Source organism: Ambystoma mexicanum, chromosome 8 (genome assembly GCF_040938575.1).
Source record: "Ambystoma mexicanum isolate Mex_15411 chromosome 8, UKY_AmexF1_1, whole genome shotgun sequence".
Taxonomy (NCBI): domain Eukaryota; kingdom Metazoa; phylum Chordata; class Amphibia; order Caudata; family Ambystomatidae; genus Ambystoma; species Ambystoma mexicanum.
This window is the reverse complement of record NC_090929.1, coordinates 177,428,450-177,449,440: the sequence shown is the minus strand read 5'-3', so window position 1 is coordinate 177,449,440 and position 20,991 is coordinate 177,428,450. Positions and strand designations below refer to the sequence as shown.

The 20,991-nt window shown below is 47.5% G+C and overlaps 1 protein-coding gene across 6 annotated transcripts in view; it reads left to right on the top strand.

Annotated features, from left to right (window-relative positions):
* Positions 1–20,991, top strand: part of SEC16A (SEC16 homolog A, endoplasmic reticulum export factor) — a 1,467,667-nt gene that overhangs the window by 606,003 nt on the left and 840,673 nt on the right. For all 6 annotated transcript variants that reach the window (XR_011268503.1, XM_069609587.1, XM_069609588.1 and 3 more), the window contains exon 13: positions 12,972–13,053. Coding sequence is in view for 5 of the 6 variants with exons in the window: in XM_069609587.1 (XP_069465688.1) it covers positions 12,972–13,053 (82 nt within the window). In the remaining variant the exon portion in view is untranslated. The remainder of the gene's footprint in view (positions 1–12,971; positions 13,054–20,991) is intronic.

Here is a 20,991-nt window from a genome sequence, read left to right as displayed (position 1 = left end):
ACTGAAGACCCAGAATACTGTTGGCAAGGACAGCCACCCTTGTCAGTAAAACATTGCTGCTTTTGCTCCATTTACAGAAGACCCTAGTATGTGCTTCGACCATTGGACTGGTGTAACCAACCAGTCTTATGCATTGCACTAGAAGAGCCTGCTGTCAGATTATGTTGCAAGTGTTCTCGGACTATCGGTCACCATCCAAAGCTGGACCTTGGGACTCTGCAGGCTGTTTAGTTGTGGCTTATGCTTATCTCTTCTGCTAATGCTGCTCTCCTATTTGAGTGTCTTCCCACAGCTTAATATTTTACCGCTACCACGCTTTCCCCCTGTTGACACCTAAACAGGCTTTTTTCCACTGCAGCCCTGCTTCGCCTGTGTCCTGGAGGTCTCTTTACAGTGTGCAATCCTCGGTGGCTGCTGTCCTTCAGTATTTGGCCTGTCCAGCTGCAAGTCTGTCTGAGCCATCCCAGAAACGGTGATGGGAATGGCCATATAGTAAATCTCAACATGATATTCAGCACCTGTGACCTATGGACTTCCAACAAGGCCAACGACAGAAGTACATGTTCCCAGTAACTGTGTACTTGTCTCTGCTCGGACGGGAGTGTTGCACCAGCGGGTGGACCATGTTGCAAACCAAATTTTGTTTTATAACCTACAAACTATACACTTGCCCAAAGGGTTCAGGTGACATGTAAGGTGCCCACTGAGCTTTTTGTGATGAATCCGATGGTGTTGTCACTCCTTTCCTGGCAGTGTCCTCTCATTTGGCAGGGAACGGCAGCTGCTACCTGATCCTGACCCCGGGGGCGGCTATTTGAGGGAGGATCACATGGGAGGAGACAACCTGCGGGAGAGTAACCGAGGACCATCGGGCAAGGCATAGTATTCCCCTTACTCTCTTGAGGATACGCCATCCATACCTAATGACTTAATGGCATCATCATCCACAAAGCTTTCGGGGGCCTGGGACCACGCTACATCCAACTCTCTCTCTTTAAATACCTCCCTACTAGAGCCCTTTGGTCACTTAGCTCCAACTCTCTGCAGACCAGACGTTCGCAGAGAGTAGGAGGTAGGTCTGGCATGGATTCACATGCTCATGAATATTCCCTGTTATCAGGCTGGGAATCCTCTGTAAAAGAAAAAAGTTTCACTTTCACCGTAAAACTGTATTTCTCCAATCGCTGTCCTCTGGTTCATACTGTTCCATCCAATGACCATCATCTCCCTAAGCCCCGTCTCTGGCAACCATCTTCAGATTTTCAAAGTACGCTTCAGTTTTGGGAGTCCCCGAGTTGCTCTCGGAGCTATTTTCTACTGTTTTTCCACGTTTTTTGTGGCAACGGGAGTCTGTTGTCGGTGAAGTCACGCACCCCTCAAGGGCGGTTGTTCGTCGTCTCTGGATGGCCGTCTTGGGCCTACTTTGCGCCCTCCAACGATGAGAGGAGAAAAAGGTGGGAAGGACACTTTTCAAGCCCTGCACCCAATGCAGGCTAAGGAACGTCTTTGTGTAAGATAAACATCAGAAGCGTCTGTACTGCCTGCACCCTGACCACAACTAGGATGGGTGCAAGATGAGCCTGGATTTCTTAAAGAAAACTAAGAAAGACATGTATAGCAGGCTTGCAGCATGGCATAAGTCGAGCAAGGCTCCTGACCTGTGCTCAGAGCAGGGTCATGCCTCACCCAGGACCGGTAGGTCCGAGGAGCGGACTCCCTCCAGGGAGGAGGTCAAAGTCCTTTGAGGACACCCCATCCGTGGGGGTCCAAGAGAAGGCCAAGAGCTGCAAGGCCGATTTGTCTGGGTTCACTGCTGATGCGGTTCCCAGGTCAGATAGACCGTGATCACCATCGCCGTCCACCTCATCAGCCAGCCTGCCATTGGGTTCCTCCTCAAAAAGGAAGTCCTCCACCCCGGCCAAGTTACGGGACAAATCTGAGAAACAAAGGCCAGAGGAAGAGAAGAAGGCCTCCCGGCAGGCTCATCAGGTGCAGCTGAAGACTCCGTCAACCACTTTGTCAACATCCTCTTGGTCGACTGCTACGGCGGGTGGTACCGACCCGACAAGGGTAGTTCCTACAGCGCAGAGAGTATCCCTGCCTCCCAGGCGCGACGCGGCTGCTGAGGCAACCGCAAAGGCTGTGGGCACACCTGTGGGGGCGGGGGGGTCACCGGTTCAGGTCCCAGTACATGGCCCTCAGGAGGGAAAAAGGGGGGGGGGGCGAGTAGGCCCCAAAGCAGCCCTCCAAGGTTTACATTCAGCCAGTGGACATCTCATCCATGGACACAACCACCAAGTGTCTCCATACAGTCCAAGAGGACGACGGTTGTGCGGGGCCTAGCACTCCATCATTCCCTCCACTGCCGAGGGACATAGCCACCCTAGTGACGGAGATCGAGCAAAGGTTGCCTGCAGCACTGGCACCTGTGGTACCGCAGGCCCCTGACCAGCCTCCACGTAAGAAGAGGAAGCCGCATCAGCCTTCTCCACCACCTCGGGACTAGACTCCCCAGCGGACCCGGATACACACATGGCTACTGGTAAGGAGATGGTTACGGAAATCGACGAAGATGGAGGACTTTGTCCTGGCATATGACAAATCGCCTCAACTGGGTGCTCCTCATAGAGGCTCTCCACCAGACAATGTGGGATCATTCCACTCGATCTCAATGGCCTCCAAGCTGTTCCAGCTGGTGCCCGAAGAAACCCAGAAGGAGGGCTTCCTACATAAACGACAGGAGTCCAAGAGGAAGACTGTCATGGCGGTACCCTTTTTGGGCGACATTTGGGAGGCGGGCCTAGCCCTCATGAAAAACCCATGCACGGCTCCAATAAAATGAGACAGGTTGGAGAAGAAATACAGGTTTCCTGACTCTGCACCCAGTTGGTTGAGGTCACAACCGCTGCTGGACGCCACAGGCAAGAGTCATCTACACAATGGCATCCACGATCAAGGCGAAAAATGATCTGGCTATCTTGTCCTGATTTGACCGGAAGCTTTGGTACAAGTTGGGCCCTACCCTGGAATTCCTACCCGACGATAAGAAAACGGAGGCTCTCGCCATCTTTCAGGAAGGGGAGGTGGCGTCGGACCATGCCATTATGGTGGCCGTGGACACCGCCGACACAGGCTTCCAACAGCTGGGAAACAGAGTTTGCCTTCGTCGGCAGGGATGGTTGAAAGCCACTAACTTTTGCCAGGACATTCATGTGAAAGTGCTGGACCTGCCCTTTGACCACGAAAATCTGTTTGGGAAAGCGGTCGACAAATCCCTTCAAGCTATAAAGATGGACACAGAGACGGCACGCTCCCTTGGCACTCTGCAGGAGCATCGCTCGTCGTCTTTTTGCACCTCCAAAGGAAAATCGAGCAGATCATTGTACAGGCAACCTCCCTGATCCTCCATGCAGAAAGCCCACAGGGGTCGCTCCCAGACCTACGGTAGCAGAGGTCGGCGTCGCTGTGGCCCACAGGGCAGGGTGCCGGTGCCCAAGCAAGCCTGAACCAGCCAAGACATCGGGCCCCCACTCGTGCACCCCGGTGGGAGGCTGGCTGACTAGTTTTGTCAACTAGCGGTAGCAGCAGATCACCACCGACAGATGGGTGCTGGACGCTCTCGCCCATGACACACCTTGGAGTTCCAACGCAGGTGCCCTCGTATTCCACTGTTTCCCCGTCAGGAGCAGCACAACGCTCAGCTCCTGGAAGACGTCCAAGCCATGTTATGGAAAGAGTCTATAGAGCTTGTTCCCCAGCGGCTCAGGGGGCTCTGGAGTCTATTCCAGATACTTTCTGGTCAGAAAGAAAATGGGGTGGGAGGGAGACCCATCCTTGACCTGCGCCACCTAAACAAGTACTTGAAATCCCAAAAACTCAGGATGGTCCCATTGCAACGCGTGCACGGCCAACTGGAGGAAGGGGATTTCTTGACAACATTGGACCTAGGGGTTGCATACTTCTATGTCCCCATCCACAGGAAACATTGGAAGTTCCTACCATTTATGGTATAAGGCCAACACTACCAGTTCAAGGCCCTACCCTTCGGCTTAAAGTCGGCCCCAAGGGTGTTCACAAAATACCTGGCCCCGGCGGTGGCCCACCTGCATCTGCAGGATGTGCATGTATACCTGTATCTGGACGATTGGTTGATACAAGCCTGCTCCTGGGAACTGACTGACTAGCACACGAAGGAGACCTTCCGGCTGCTGACGGAGCTGGGGTTCTCCGTGAACTAGCCGAAATCCTGCTTAACACCATCACAGAAGGCGCTGTTCCTCGGTGCCAGGCTCCACACAGTGGTTTACCTGGCATCCCCATTGGAGGAGAGGCTAGCGGCCATTCAAGGGAAGGTACAGCGGCTGTCATCAGCGAAGACGGCCCCTGTCGAGCCATCAAGTCTTTGCTGGGCATGTTGTCATTCTGCATCTACCTCGTCCGTCTCTGCAGGTTGCAGATGCGACCCCTGCAGGAATTCTTGGATGCACGTTGGATACAAGTGTCCGTGAATTTTGCAGACAAGATTCCCCTCAACGAGGAGTTCCGGCGTGCAATAGAGTGGTAGGGGGTATGCTACCACATCGCCCAGGGGACAGGATTTCAAACCCTGCCATACCAGGAGACTGTCACCACGGATGCCTCTGTGGAAGATTGGGGAGCTCACACCAGATGTCAACATGCCAGAGGTCTGTGGCTTCCGGAGGAGAAGGATCTGCACATCAACATCCCAGAGTTATGGGCAGTGTTATTGCCTGAGAGGCAAGGTGGCGATGATCTTCACGGACAACACCATGTTCTACATCCGGAAGCAACGGGGCACTCTATCTCCAGCGCTCTCCAAGGAAGCTAAGGATTTGTGGCATTCGGCCATCGGACTGGGGATGTTCCTCGTCCTGTTCCACCTGGCAGGCGTCAAGAACACCATTGCTGTTTCCCTAGCAGGGAGCTGCACTCCTGCCACAAGTGGGAACATAGTCAGGATCAGGTGGACTATTTGTTAGTCAAGTGGGATAGACCTCTGATATTTTTGCCATAGTGGTGGACTAAAAATGTCAGAAGTTTGCCAGCAGATTCCACCAACCAAGGAGCATGGGGGACACGTTGTCCTTCCCTTGGGAAAAGACCTTCCCAATGTTTCTGTACGCCTTTCCCCCGTTTTCTCTCCTGCTACATGTGATCAACACACTCAGTGTGGGTGCAAGATGATAATCCTCGCCCCGGCGTGGCCGAGGCAGATTTGGTATTCTGACCTACTCAGCCTGTCAGTGTCACCTCCAGTCAAGTTGCTGGTACTTCAGGATCTGCTCACCAGGGAGAGAGGCGCAATCCTTCCTCACGACCAAGGATCTCTGAACCTGAAGGCATGGCTCCTGCAGCCTTAGAGTTTGGAGGTTATGAGCTGCCAGCGGACTGCAGGCTTGTCCTCGCCTAAGCCAAGGCGTTGTCAACTCTAAAGTGCTATGGCCATAAGTGGAAGCAATTTGTTATGTGTGCCGGTCGCAGAAGTTTACCCCTTTGAGGGTCACGGCCTTGCAGATTCTTCCATACTTGCTTTCCTTGGCAAAAGCTGGGCTGGTTCATGCATACATCAAGGTACACTTGGCGGCCATCTCACGCTACACCAGATCCCCAGGAAGATCCTCTCTGTGGTCCCACAAACTCGCCAAGGAGTTTATCAAGGGGCTTTTCTGATATTTCCCTCCAGTGAAGGCACCTGCCCCAGCATAGGAACTCAACGTGGTCCTGACAAGACTCCTGGGGGCACCTTTCTAACCTATGCATCAAGCTCCACTCAAGTTTCTCTCGTGGAAGACTGTATTACTTGTGGCCATTACCTCACCCATTTGGGTGGGTGAGATCCAGGCCCTATCCTGCAAGCAGTCGTATCCGACTTTCCATGAATCAAGGGTGGTACTGCGTACACACCCCACTTTCATGCCGAAGGTTCTGTCGGAATTCCACCTCAACGAGCGTTTGGTGTTGCTTGTTTTCTTCTCGAACCCTTCAGCGGCGGCAGAGAGGACCTTACATTCGAAGGATGTTGCTTGTGCCTTGAAGTTCTACATGGCACGCACAAAGAGTTTTTGGAAGACTTCTCAGTTGTCTGTGAAACTTGGGCTTTTGAATCTTGGGAAGGCCTTGTCCAAGGCTTGGATCTCAAGATGGCTCTCTGGCTGCATCATGCACTGTCATCGGCTGGCTAACCGGCCTCTGCCGGGCTGTCTGAGAGCCCACTCCACCAGAGCGGTCATTGAGACGACAGCGTGCCTTTCTGGAGTGCCCCTGCTCGACATCTGTAGGGCTGCAACGTGGAGGTCCTTGCATACCTTCACAACATTCTACTGCGTCGAAAGGGATTCCAGAGAGGACTCCAGAGTCGACAAGGCAGTGCTACGCAACCTGTTCACTTGAGTTGCGTCTGTTCCAGTGGTAAGTGTTAATTGCTTCTGTTGAGCCTTGTCACCTCCCGTGGTTGAGTAATGTTGTACTGCTGTGTATTCATTATTCATGATCATGTGAATCCATGCCAGACCCCATGTTGAAGGTTTAAATTGCTTACCTGTAATTATTGTTCTCCAGCATTGGTCTGGCGTGGATTCACATGCAAAACCTCCCTCCGCCCCATCTGCGGTTTTTCTTGGTTATTCTGCCACTTTACGTGCTTATCAAACCAGAAGATGGCTGCCAGAGGCGGGGTTTAGGGAGAGGACTGTTATTGGATGGGGACAGTATGACCCAGAGGACAGTGATTGATTTAGAGGAGGAATACAGTTTTAAAGTGAAAATGAAACTTTTTCCTTTTACAGAGGATTCCCAGCCTGACGACGAAATATTCATGAGCATGTGAATCCATGCTAGACCCAAGCTGGAGAACAATAGTTACAGGCAAGTTACTTGAACCATCTCTCTCCTCCGCAGGTGTCTACCTCTGGAATGGACTCCCTGCCCCTCAGACTTGAGCCGGATCACCATTAGTTCCAGAGGCTCCTGAAGAGCTACCTTTTCTCTTCTTCCTTTCCCCCTCCCCCCTCCTCTGATGATGTCCCTGTCTGCCCGCCTGGTTCCTTCAGAGCCTTACAGGGCACCAGGACCCTTCCTTGTCCAGTCTAACCCTGCAGTTGGTCTTCCCTAACCCCACAGCCCCCCTATTCCTGCACTTGCCCATGAGACCCCCATCTGCACTCACCTGGTTGGGCCTGCACCCATGTTGCCATCTCAGTCCCTTACCTCGCACTTACCTTGTGGACCCTCTTCCCCTCCACTCTCTGATTTCCCCAGCCGTGCCCACCTGTCTTCCCCTGGCACTTCTCACATGCACTTCTCTACTGCACTTGCAAGATCTGAATGTCACAAGGCCTAGTAAGAGCGTTACTTTTTGTCCTCCCTGTTTCCCCTCCCTATTGTCTTGTTGCGCCTCACTTGTGTATAGGTGCGTTCTAAATGACCAATAAACAAAAAATAAATATTATTAACCTCCCCATATCCATTTAAGAAGAACAGAGCTGACTTGCCCTTAAAGAACACTTACCCAGAACTGTGTGTAAAGCATCAGGAATGGACTACCATTCCCTTAACTACGAGGATAGTGGGGCGAGGAAGAGGAGCCAAGTCATGCAGAGCAGAAATGACACTGGATATAGGCTGTGCTCTAGTTGTTTGGCGCACATACCTGTAGCTGGGAAATCTAAACAGCGGCCACATCTGACTGTGTTTCGTTGCTGGAGGGATAAGACTGCTTCTCTCGGTTCAGACCGGGAGATCATAGGGCTGCAGGAACAGCCGTGGAGCCATACAGCTCAAGGAGGCAGAAAAGGAAGGTAGTCGGCGAATGGCAGAAGCCAATGCTGGGCTCCTGGGCTGTTGAGCAACAACGCTTACATGATTGAAGCTTGACGCGGAACCCCGCAGAGACCACCGAAGGAAGAGACACCGGAAAGCAAATGCAGCAAGACGTTTATCGCCCAACACTGGCTTTCCACAGGAAGGAGATATGCCAGCAAGAGCTGGCGAGTCACCGAAAGGGAAACCGGGACACAGGGGAGTATGGGCAGCCGCGCTGCATACAAATAAACATTAAGAAAGCAAATGCAGTGTTGAAAAGAGATCAAGCCAGTGGGCATTTTGTTGAATGGGAGAACCGAAGAGAAGCACAAGACTTATCAGTCGGTGACTTTATGCAATACATAGTAAAGAAAAGCCCTGGTAGGATAGTATACCATGCAGACCCAGTATTAGATACAGCAAAGACAGAAAGACATTGCGTTTGGAAGTGTGTGCAAGGACCACACGAGAAAGACCTAACAGGAGGGTAAACCAGACAAAGTAAAGCTGAAAGTGTGTTGGAGAAGTCCTAGCAGGAGAGTATACCAGGAAGCTGTAATTGTGTTCAAGAAAGCCCAGGTGAGGAAGTACACCAGGAAAGGACAAACTAAATGCCACAGGAGAAATGGCTCTATCTAAGATGGATATATCGGGACCATTAAAGGCTTTGTGAAACTAGAAAGAAGAGGATTGAAAACCTGGCAGGAGAGTATACCAGGTATCCTGACAACATAAAGACAAAGAGCCAAGTTGTTGTCTGCGCTAGTTGTGTTGTGGATAAAGAAACACTCAAACTGATATCTGTGAATATACGACAGAGGCAAGAGAAATCCAGGGAAACGGAATCGCCCTCTAGAATAAGGAACTCTATCCTTCTGGAACTTTTGTGTTGGAGTTAAGCCAAAGACATTACCCTTTTCATTAATGAGTTTCATTAGGGGGCACATGTGGATGTTGAAGAGGAGCAGGGAGATGCTTGATCCTTGTGGTTGGCCGCAGGTGATGTTTTTAGTGTTAGATGTGAATGTAATAAGTGTTTTCTTTCTGCTCGGTTGGTGTGGTGAGGAAGGCTTTCAGCCATTGAAGTGCAGAGGTTTATATGCTGCATTCCTCCAGTCTCTTAGTGTTGTGTGCCTGATTGTGTTGAAGGCGGCTGATATGTCTGGTAGTAGAAGGGCTGATTGGGTGCTTTTGTGTGTGTTTACTTTGAGGTTGTCCCTTATGGAGAGCCGATTCAGTTCCTCTCATGGGTCTGGACCCGACTTGGGATTGGTGGAGTATTCCATTGGTTTCTCCAAGGTTGAGTAGTTCTTTGTAGATGTGGTTCTCCAGGTCATTTTCACTGGGTAAGGTAAATTCAATATAGGTCTGTAGTTGGTAGGGTCCTCTGCATTTCCGGTTTCGTTTTTGAGAGGTTTGATGTACTCTGCAATCTACCATTCTGGAGAGTTGCAGGTAAAACTTTGTAACTAGACTTCTTCTTGAAGGTACCTGTATTCAACTGTAGCCTCCTTTGGGCTACTCTTCTTCATGGAGAACCATGTGCAGCCTTCTAATTTACAGCTATTGAGTTCCATTCTGGGCCATGTAAGAACAATGTGATTTGTGTTTAATATATTAACTAAGGGTTGTATGCCTCGGTAAAGGTCCATTAGGATTTTGTGGACACTTATCTTATTCTTTGAGATCACTTGTCTTTATTTTTCTCACATTCTGTAAAGCCATTACAGCACTCATTTATCAGTGTATATCTATAATTATTTCTTATGCACAATGCATTTTAGTAATACAAATATATTTGTCCCGATTTATTGTGCAGGCCTTCCTTTTCTGAAGGATAAACATATTTACTATACCATTAAACCAGCTCGCATCTTCTGGAGGGTTGCCTTCACTGATCTGGCCATTCCACCACTTTGAGAGTCAGGAACTCGAAACAATATGTAAGCACGTGGGGGGGGAATACCTGCGGCAGAGAAATAAGGACTAAGAAAAATATTAACAGGTAGACTTCATTCAAAGCCCACATGAAAGCTGCAACTACATTTTATAGCATACCCCTATATGGCTATCGGGCCAGGGGTGCTGAAGGCCAGGGGTGCTGAAGGCCAAGTAACTGGGCTCGAGTCTAAGGGCAAGGGGGAGATTGTTCCATTCCCTTGCTGCCAGTACGACAAAGGGCCTGCCCAACCCTGTTGCTAGTGTGTGTGGTAGCACTATGATCCTGCCCAATGTCTCTGATCTCTGGGTGCAGTACCATGGAGACGCCGATGCATCAAAGTTAAAGATTTGAATTGAATCCGATCGTCAATCTTTAGCCAATGCAGTGCTATCCTGTCCTTTGAGATGTGTTAACATTTCGACTTTCCTTTTATTCTAATGGCGTTGTTCTCCATGACCTAGCATTTTTTCAAGGCAGTTCTTACTGGCTCCGACCATGAATACATTACCATAATCTAAGCAGGACAGAATGGTGGCCCTTGTGAATGTGTCAGTGTTCTTCTTGCTCAGGAAAGGTTGAATGGCTCTGCGTTGGCGGAGATGAGAGTTGCTCTTATGCAGATAATGCACATGTGCATGTGCTCCCAAAGAGGCTTCCATGACGAGTACAAGAGTTTTTACCAGCCCTAACACCTGTATGTGGGTGTCCTTGATGACAAAGGCCTCATAATCGGGCCCTAGTTTGGCTCGAGCTTGACGGGTGCCAAAAATCATCTCCGTCTTCTTGCAATTAAGGCACATCCAGTTGCTCTCCATCCAATTGTCGATGTTATATTGCATTGTGATTTTAGTGCTGTCCTCCAGATAGTCTCCGCCCAGCTCAACCACTAACTGGGTGTTGTCAGCGTAGTTTGTGAAAAACGCTCTGAACCCTTCCAGTACCTCACAAATACATCTCATATACAAGTTGAAAAGGAGTGGGGATAAACTAGCCCCTTACGGGACCCTGTATTTTGTAAGTCGCCTTGGAGAATTTTCCCCCCCAGTCAATTCTGGCCTCTGTTGGCCAGGAAGAATGCCAGCCATGCGGATGCTTCCTTGGAGCAGTTTGCCACTTTTTCCAGGACCAGTTGGAGCAATTTGTGGTCTACTAGATCGAATGCCACACTCGTATCCAGCAGCATAAGCAGCCCTGTCTTTCCTTTATCCAACACACAGAGCATGTGGGTCTGCAGATCTAACATGGCTGTCTCCGTACTATGTGTGGTTCGAAAGCCAGATTGTTGGTCGTGCAAACTAAGATTAACTTCCACATGCTTCTGTAGTTGAGCTGTCGCTATTTTATCCAGGACATTCAACAGGAAATTGCAGTTCGTAATAGGTTGCAAATTCCCCTGGTCCTTGGGATCTAACCCTGTTTTTTTTATCAGGGGTGTGATGGTGATTGCTTTAATGCTCTTTGGCACAAAGTCTTTGCTGAAGGAGGCGTTTGCTATTCTGATTAATACTGGTGCAAAGATTTCCTTATTCTCCAGTATTATTCTTGCAGGGGATTAAATTCTAAGCACATGAGGTTGGCCTCAATGCTGCTAGGACTTTAATCATCTCTTCTTCCGAAATGGGAAGGAACTGAAAGTTAGCTACCTCCACTGACTGTGTTACCCTACAGGTACAGTTGTCTCTCTACTAGGGGTTTCCTTGGCTGTTATTATAATATCTCTGGCCTTCTGAGTTTTCGGAGCGAAAGCCTTTTGCACCTTCTCAGCCTTCCTGGGTAGGAGCAAAATGGGGAGACAGGGCCTGAGACTTCTCGAAGGATTTTAAGATATCAAATAATTTGCTGGTAGAGTTGGATGCTGATGTAATCTGCTTGTTATTAAAACAATTCTTGGCTTCCCTAATTTCATTTTTATAACGTTGTTTTTCAATGCCCTTCCATAGTTTTGTTGGCTTGGGTGGGATGTTTGAGCCACCTACTTTCCATACCTCTTTTCTCTTAAGTGTAGTTAGCTAACTATGGAACCATTGCTGATGGTTACTGTTCTTTCTTACCAGCTTCGATTTTAAGGTAGCCTGCTGCTCCACTAGCTCTTGTACCACGTTAGAATATTTCAGTAACATGACTTCACAGGTGTCACTGTCTTGAAAACTCTTGTGCATCTTATTCATACACTGTTTAAATGTCCATGTTTAAAGCTTGGTGTAAATTGTTAGCAAATCATTGAAGTTTCATGAAACCAAACCATACACAATCCTACCTCAACACCAAATGACGCCTACCAACCATAAGTGCACCAACTCTGGCTGGTTTCTCTGAACTGAAGCTGCCAACAGCACATGAAAGCGCTCTTGCTCTTCTCCCTCTGAACCCCATTAACAGAGCGCACCAGACTCCTTCCATTGCAAACCCACGAGAGCACCAAGAGACAACGCAAGTGGCAACCGTGCATGGTACAAGACCCATTAACATTGACGTATTTTAGAATTTTCAATGCATCTTTGTCACAGTTATAATGGACCTAATTGAGACAGCCATGAACACAACCTTTCCCAGAAAGACCAGCAATATAAATTGTAGGTATGCACAAATGAATGCTGAAGATCTGGGCTTTCAATCTCTGGAGACATATTTCAATGCTTCCGTTTTCTATGTTCTGTTGCGTGATCAAGGTGATTCTAACAGTAGGTGTTTATTTACAATGGGATAGTCTCTGTGACATTGAAGGTGGTTTGTGTTTTGTGGGTATCGCTAAAAACGTAGGTAAGTAGAACATATCACCTCCGAGTGAACCCATTGCAACAGCACTGTAAAACGAATTTAACACCTGCATCTATAAAGGCTACATTATCCTGTGAATAACGAATGAAAAATGTAATGCTAGCCACTGCTTTTCTACCAAGTGATTTTAAATCAATTGTTTCATTCTGATGAGATGTGCACTGTTTGAAAAATAGTCTGAAATAGTTTTTTTCAGTTCAGTCTGCAGAATTCCATTATTTTCAGTATTAATTAATATAACGTGTGTACATTGCATGTTTTACAATTCTAACAGTAAGAGTCATGTTATCTCACCTGTACATTCTCCACTGCTGTATCCTTGTGGTGATAAGTTGCTGGCTTCGGTTATTGTTTTTGAATCTTATGAGCCGTTGAGTAAACGGCAATCTAGTGATACATTAACAGCAAACACATTCTCTGTTTCATCTAGGTTTGCCAACAGCCTTCCAATTAATGATCCTCTTCAGACTGTGTATCAGCTCATGTCTGGAAGAATGCCAGCTGCGTCCACAGTGAGTTTATGCACTTAATGAGTAGCCGGGGAATTTGATTACCATTTGCTAGTGTTAAATATACAATTGAAATCATTACGTTGACAGATGTGATGTATTTAATTATAAGGCGCCAAAGCCCGCAGGCATCCCGGCGCACCAATATAGATACAAGTGAGACAGACAGAAACGAGAAGAGACACCAAGATTTCTAGCATGATTAAAGAGCAGGAAGGGATGTATTCTAGGAGGACCGTTTTCAGCTTATGACGAAAGCTGAGATGGGTTTCCTCAAGTCTCCGATTAGCAGGAAGGGAGTTCTATATTTTAGCTGACACAACTGGGAAGGATTTACCTAGGCCATTGGTCCGATTGAAACATAAAGATCTTACTAAACCCATCTTGGAGGAGCGCAGAGATCTAATCGGGATATAGGGAATAATCCTGGATTTTAGGTAAGCTGGGGAGGTGCCATATAGACAGTTGTGTACCAATGTCGCTGCTTTGAAGGATATACGAGCGGTAATGGGAAGCCAGTGGAGTTCTTGCCCTCTCTTCGAGATGTGGTCCCGCTTTGATTTGCTTTTGACAATTCTAACTGTCGTTCTGGGAAATTTGAAGTCTAGACAGGGATTTCTTATTCGCTCCTATCAAAGTGAGTTAGAATAATCAAGTCTAGACAAGATCATGGCTCGAGCAATAGAGAAAATGTTTTTCTCAGATAGAAAGGCCGGGTCTTCCTCACCAGTTGGAGATAGTAGGAGCAGTTTTTAGACACTTGGTTTATGTGAAGGGCTGCAGAAAGAGATTAATCCAGGTATGTGCCAAGAGTTTTGACCCTTTCTACAACTGAGATATCACAATCGTCAAGGGGAAAAGATTGACATTTGGGGTCCAATTTAGCTTTAGTTTGTGGTAAACCAAAGATCAATAACTCTGTTTTTTTGCCATTAAGGCACATCCAATTGGTATTCATCCAAGACTCAAGTGAAGCATAAGATGTACCTTAGATGGTTTGAGTCCAAAGAGTAGTCACCCGATAGTTCGTCACCAATTAAGTGTCGTCGGGATAGTTGGTAAAGTCGACGCCCATGCCTTCCAGGAGGCTACACAAGGGCCTAATGTAAAGATTGAACACTATATGAGACCTACAAGGCTCCCTGTTGAACACCCGAGGTGAGCAGTTTGACAGGATGTTGCCTCTCCCCAGCACACTCTTGTGGGCATCTGATTTGTTAAGAAGGAATACACCCAGTCAATGGAATCCTGACCACATAAACCCACGTCTTTTTGTGTGTGAAGTAGGCGTTCATGGTCCAGCAAATCGAAAGCCGTTGACAGATCTAAAAGGACCAGAAGGCCTTTATGTTCCTTATCAATAATCCCCGGCATATAGATCTGAAGATCTAGCATAGCTGCTGTGCTGTGACAGGGTCTAAACCCAGACTGCCTAGGGTGTAAAATCCAAACTGATTCCACAAATGACTGAATTGTAATGTAGCAATTTGATCTAAGATTTCCTTTAGAAAATTGTAGTTGGTGACTGGCCTCAAATTATTGGCTTCAATGGGTTCCAGGCATGTTTTCTTTTCAATAGTGGGGCAACTGTGACCACCTTCATGTCCTCTGGTAACAGTTTGTGATGAAAGGATGAGTTAACTAATCGAACAAGAAAAGTATGTATGGTCACTGCAGAACATGGACCGTTGTTACAGTCTGTGTCTCACTTAAGACCCCCAAACCAAATTCTGGCAGGTGTGGTGTGGTGATGGCTAATATCCATGGAAAGCAGAATGAGCTGAATGAAATTCGGATACCGACTCAAAGTGCAGATAACTGATGCGAAAAATGCACCTTGGTAGCCCCTATCGCCCCGGACAGGCCCAGACCAGCATCTTAGGCCTTTCAAGGAGGCCATGGTGAGATGCCGGGTCAGCCTGCCTGCGAGCTCCATGCCCCGGTATGGGTTGGGCCAGTGCCCAATCATCTGTGGGAAACGTGCTGGTGGAGGTGTGAGACTATAGAAGGGTTCTGTGGCGGCCATCTTCGAATGGAGCAAGTGCTCCAGAGAACCTATAGATAGCCCAGGAGGGCTGCTGGAATCAGGATCTCCGGTGGTGGGATGCTGCATGTGGTATATAAAGCATGGTGGTAGAGCTACTAGGAAGCACCGTCCAGGTGCTGCATCTGATGAATAAGGCCAGACAGGCGTTTTAGGCCTTGGTGAGGCCTCTTACCTAAAAGATCAGATCACAGTTGGAGCCATGCCCCTCTACAAAGTAGAGCAGCTCATGGACGACCCTGGCAGCTGACAAGCACCAACCCAATTAAGTCCTGGAGATGCCCTGCTTCTCTGTCTGATCTAAAGAAGACTGCTCAACCCCTGGACCAGTGGGTGGGAACAACCAGTCTCAACCCATGCTCGAGGATCTGGGCCTTTAGAAGTGTCCCTGGACCAATTGGTGGACTGACCAGCTCTCTCCTGGGCTACCTCACTTAGCCATCGCTGTTCCAAGTGGATCCTTGGAACTTGGAGGATCTTCAATTTGTACAGCAAGACATTGTGCAGGACCTGCTACTTTGTCAACGGAAGATCGCCTGCCACAGCCGGATGGTGATATCTCCTGTTGCAATCTGTCGCCTTTCGCATCCTAGAGGTGTGCTGAGGTCGCCTGCATTGCAGATGTCTTAATCTTTTCTTCATTTGGGTGTTGGGGTGTTCAGCTGGAAGGTGTCTGGAACTGATTCCTAAGCACCATGACTGACATACTAAATCCTCATTCAAAGGTGACCTCTGCATCAGCAACCCCTGGGACCTCCTCGATCGGGCCAAACAAAGAAGACTGTCCCCAACAGATCTGGAACCTCAATGGTGGTTCTTAGAGAAATGAGTTGGGGACGGGCAGGGCAGAGGGTGGCAAGTCAACATACCTGTTTCTATCCTACCCACAGCCCCCTCCTGTTTCCCATAGCTTTGCATGGGTGTAAAGTCCTTTCCCTAAACTACGCTATCCTGACTTTAGTGGGTGTTGGCCTGGTCAAGGATTCCTTCCTATGCCTATCCTAGTGACTGGGATGGAGTTACTTTATTTACATGAACTTTCCTTTCCTTTTTGTCTTGCTGATCAAACCACTGGCATCTTCCAAATCTCTTAATAAACCTCCCTGTGAAGTATAACTTTGGAGCTGGTGACTTTAGGGCACAAGGCCACAAACCTCTTAAGGCCAACCCTCCAACACATAATGAGTCCAAACTCATTAGGTGTTAGGGGAACTATTCTGTGGTTACTCAGTGTCTTTACTGAATGTCATTCATATGAGAACTTACCTGTGGTGCCCTGGTTATTGAAGTATATGCTTTATTTCTTCTCCTAATGGTGAATGAATAAATCTATTTTATAGTGTGCGTGTGACAGTATTTGACTTGAAGTTTTACTTGCTTGGTGTGTAATCGAAAGACCTAATCATTGTATATTTTTGTACTTGTAACTTGAATTGTTGGTGGTGGTCTGTTTGGACTCATTGTACCCTTAGACTACTCTTGGCCTTCTTAAGACAAATCTGTCATCTGCTACTTTACCTTGATTGGGTTTGCTAGCCCTCGGTGTCTCTCTGTTCACCATAAAAGGTTGAACTCACAAAATTCACCACCAGAGTTGATTTTGAAAATCCATCTTAACAATGACAATACAAGTGCAAAAGGCTGCAGAGTCTGACCCCAATTGTTGTGATTTATGTGGAGGCTGGGAACATGTTTCTGTGAATGCGGAGACTGAAATTAATTTAACGGAATGTGGGCATATGAAGGCTAGCCATACTGGTTTCTTTATAGGTGTAGGCTGGCCAAACATGTTGACTATCATACAGAGACTGCCCATATCTGTTGGACACGTGGAGACTGGTCCTAAATGCCTATACTTCATCACAAAATGGGAACTGGCAACAGCTGTTGTGGGGCATCGGAGATTATCCGTCAATGTTATCTTTTTCTAAAAATGTGCTTTGTAAAGAAACTTTCCTGAAAAAGTTGTTTTCATAGCCCTTCTAGCTTTTGGTAATTGTTACTGGTCCACACAATATAGTACTTTTTTCTAGTAAGGCACTTTTTTGGACAAACTCCCAAATGTCTGTATCAAGTGGTCCTGAAATTTTCATGTCCTACTAATGCTATTGGCCAAAGTACATAAAAATGCACCAGTGAGCACCATTATTCACAACTTGCCTTGAGATGAAACTCCCAAAATCAGTATAAAATAGTATTTACAAACGTGCTCTACCAATGTCACTGTGACACAGTATTTGTTAAAGAGCACACATTGACATCATTTTGACCAAAAATGTCTGCAATGTGATATAGATTGACCTTGCATTGTGCACCTTCTGCCATTTTGGAAATCTCTTGGTGCATAGAGGCAAGAGAGCCAATTTCTTTTTTTCAATTTGTTTTTAAAATTTATTTTACTGAAGGCACTTTAAGAAACCATGTTTACAAATCCATTCCTAGCATGAATTAATACATTTTTTATTGGCAATCCCACACGTTGAGTGTTGCTCTTTTTCCGGAGATCAGAGTTTTGAGGAATGGTCAATGTGGCTCTATTCAATAGCAAACCAATCCATATGGCACTCGAAGAAAATGAGTACCTGTTATGAAGTGACTTCCAGGCTTTCTTGTGTTACTACTTAGGTTTATTACAGGAACCTAAGGACACAGTTACATGAAGGATAAATACATGAGAGTATGGACTATATATCAGCGCTGGCCCCATCACCCAGGCAGGGGAGCTCTAACTGCCTCAGTCTGGAACCTTCAGATAAACACTCCACCTTCCACACAGTAACATTCCATGTGACATCACAGGGTCACAGCAAGACAGCATTAGACATCTCCTTTCCTCGGCACACACACACACACACACAGAAGGTCACTACACAACACATCTCCTTTCCTTACCAGACACACACTCACAGGAGGTCATTACACAACACATCTCCCTTCCTTACCAAACACACCCACACACAGAGAGGCAGACCCATAAAAAGTTCCACATAGATGCAGTCTATAAGAAGTAACCAGATTAGTCGAAACGACCCAATACCACAGATCACATAGGACGCTGGCCAAACATCCCAAGTCCATCCAATTACCAGGCATTTGACCACTGATGACCCTAAACAGCATTACAAGAGTACCATGCCAAACAGACTGTCTGGAGAAAACGCAGTCTTTGACACAGCAAAATATAGGAAAAATATCAAAAACAAACGAAGGCGCTACCTCCTTTAATTATTTCTGGTAACAATACAACGCGTCACTAAACTACTATGTTACCAGTCCTAACCCATATGGCAGAGGCGCTACCTCTCGCACCACAGAATGTTCCACACGCTGGAGGCGCTACCTCCCTCGCGTACACTAAGGTCCATGCTCACCAGAGGCGCTACCTCTCTTCAATACAATTATTTGCATACGAACCGGAGGCGCTACCTCCATCTAACACCCTGTTGACACGCTCAACAGATGCGCCACCTCACTTCAGTACTTGTTTTGCCACATTTATCCGGAGGCGCTACCTCCCTCAACTACCCTTTTTGAGCCACACTAACCAGAGGCGCTACCTCTCTCACTCGTGACCCATATACTAGAGGCGCTACCTCTAGGTACCACTACAATGTCACTCAGACCAGAGGCGCTACCTCATGTCAATACCAATCGTGACACATACACAACGGAGGCGCTACCTCTCATCATACTCACGACGTCAATCACACCAAAGGCGCTACCTCTGCGTGACAACCTGCCACACCTTCATGCCCTTCTTTGTCCATCCATTACACAGTCAGCTTTAAATCATGCACAAAACACTTTGCATTACACCCATTTCACATGCATTAATATGAATGTAGTATAATGTAAATGCAAATCAAAGCTTTAGAACAACATACCTTTCAACATCTCTATCCTAAAAGTCTATGGCCAGGTTCTGACCCTACACTGAATTGTGTATTCCTACTAGTCCATAAGGGTTTCTAACCAAACATAAAATGCCTCAAAAACATTAGCCTTAGTACACATCCCGTTAGACACCCAGAGCACATGTAATGAGATCGATGACCCATGTTGGCATTTACAACGCTCCCTAAAATGCCTCAAAATGGTTAAATCTAGCACTCTCATCCAGCACTTCAATCCTCAAAATTTATCATCTCCTTTTTACTCTACAATGCAACAGTTTCAAAACCATATCGTCCATGAAGTGTCCAAAATGCCCATCCTGCAAATCCAGAAAAGAATTAGTCTATACATCACATCAAACTTACTTTCCCACACCCATGACCCTGAATCATAAATATATCTTATGTGTCACTTAATCTTCTATATGGCTTCATACGTACACGAGCTACACCCGCAGTCATACTTCACATCTTAACTGCGATAACTGAGCCGCCGTGCATTTCAGACGGACAATGTGGCTAGCACACAAAATTCACAAAAGGATATATTAATCTTTCAGGGACTTAGCTCCTTCTTCGCTCTGGTGGAACGAGCAAGACCCATTCTGCCTTTGTTCACGGACGTGACTCATTCCCAATAGTCTGTCTGTCCATGTTGGAAACACTCGTTGTGTCCGGAAATAGTTCCGCAGCAGCTTGTATTCAGCCAAATCCAACATAGTAAAATGCACTCTTCCTCGAGTTCTTCAAACTGACGTCCCAATCGGCCACGCAATGGACAGTGTCGTTCTTCCATATGACGGCTCTTTTCCACAGATCCTCTTCCATTTGGACATATGCGCGTGGACCTTATATTCTTCTTCCGGCTACCGGCGCAACTTCCCCCACGAACAAGGGACAGCATAGCTGTCTAACCCAACGGCCTCGCAATCCGCAGATATGGACGTCCTCACGTCTCGAACCAAGTTCGTCAGGTTCTTTACTCGAAATTCCACCACACCGCTTCTCATACTGACTGGGGGCGTCATAACTGGAACATGTCAGCGTTCGCGTCGCAACACTGCATGACGCGCACTTGTTCACCAACTCCTGCCGCGTACACTCTGACGTCATCAGTCACACCGCTACCCTGGAGCAGTGCGGACCTCCTCCAGCCAACCGTCATCCAGCAGGGAATTCGCTGTGGTCGGCCGACTCAGATCCCTGAGACAGTGGAAGTAACTTTAAAACTTCCTGTACACAGTGGCGCTCCTTGCATGGGTGATCACCATTTTCCCACAATAAAACTCCCGTCTGTGGGGCACACCTTTAAGCCTCAGGCTGCCGGGTTGACTTTACTCTTCATTTTCTCGTTTGAAGATAGAAGCTCAGCTTCCTAGGGCATCCTTTGATGGCCCATCTTCTCTTTGTCCCCAACATGCGCTCTTGATCCCCCCCCCATCTGGGCTCTCTTCCTAAACCCCTGGACCCAGCTCTTCCTTCTAGGTTCAGGGCGGCTGGTCCCTTAGGACATGGGGCTCCACATATAAGACAGAGCGCCTGTAGTGGGACTTTCTTGCTCCTCCCCTCCTTGGCCCTGGGTGATGGGTCTCTTACTTGTATGTGGGGGCAGCGCTGACCACCACTATGTCCTCCTCTCTCCTGCACCCCCCGCAGCAGGCTCCTTCAGACTTCAAGTTCTTATCATGCGCCGGTTCTTCTTGAAAGACATCCTCGTCGCCATTGTTATGAAGTGACTTCCAGGCTTTCTTGTGTTACTTCTTAGGTTTATTACAGGAACTTAAGGACACAGTTACATGAAGGATAAATACATGAGTATTGTCTATATATCAGCGCTGGCCCCATCACCCAGGCAGGGGAGCTCTAACTGCCTCAGTCTGGAACCTTCAGATAAACACTCCACCTTCCACACAGTAACATTCCATGTGACATCACAGGGTCACAGCAAGACAGCATTAGACATCTCCTTTCCTCACCACACACACACACAGAAGGTCACTACAC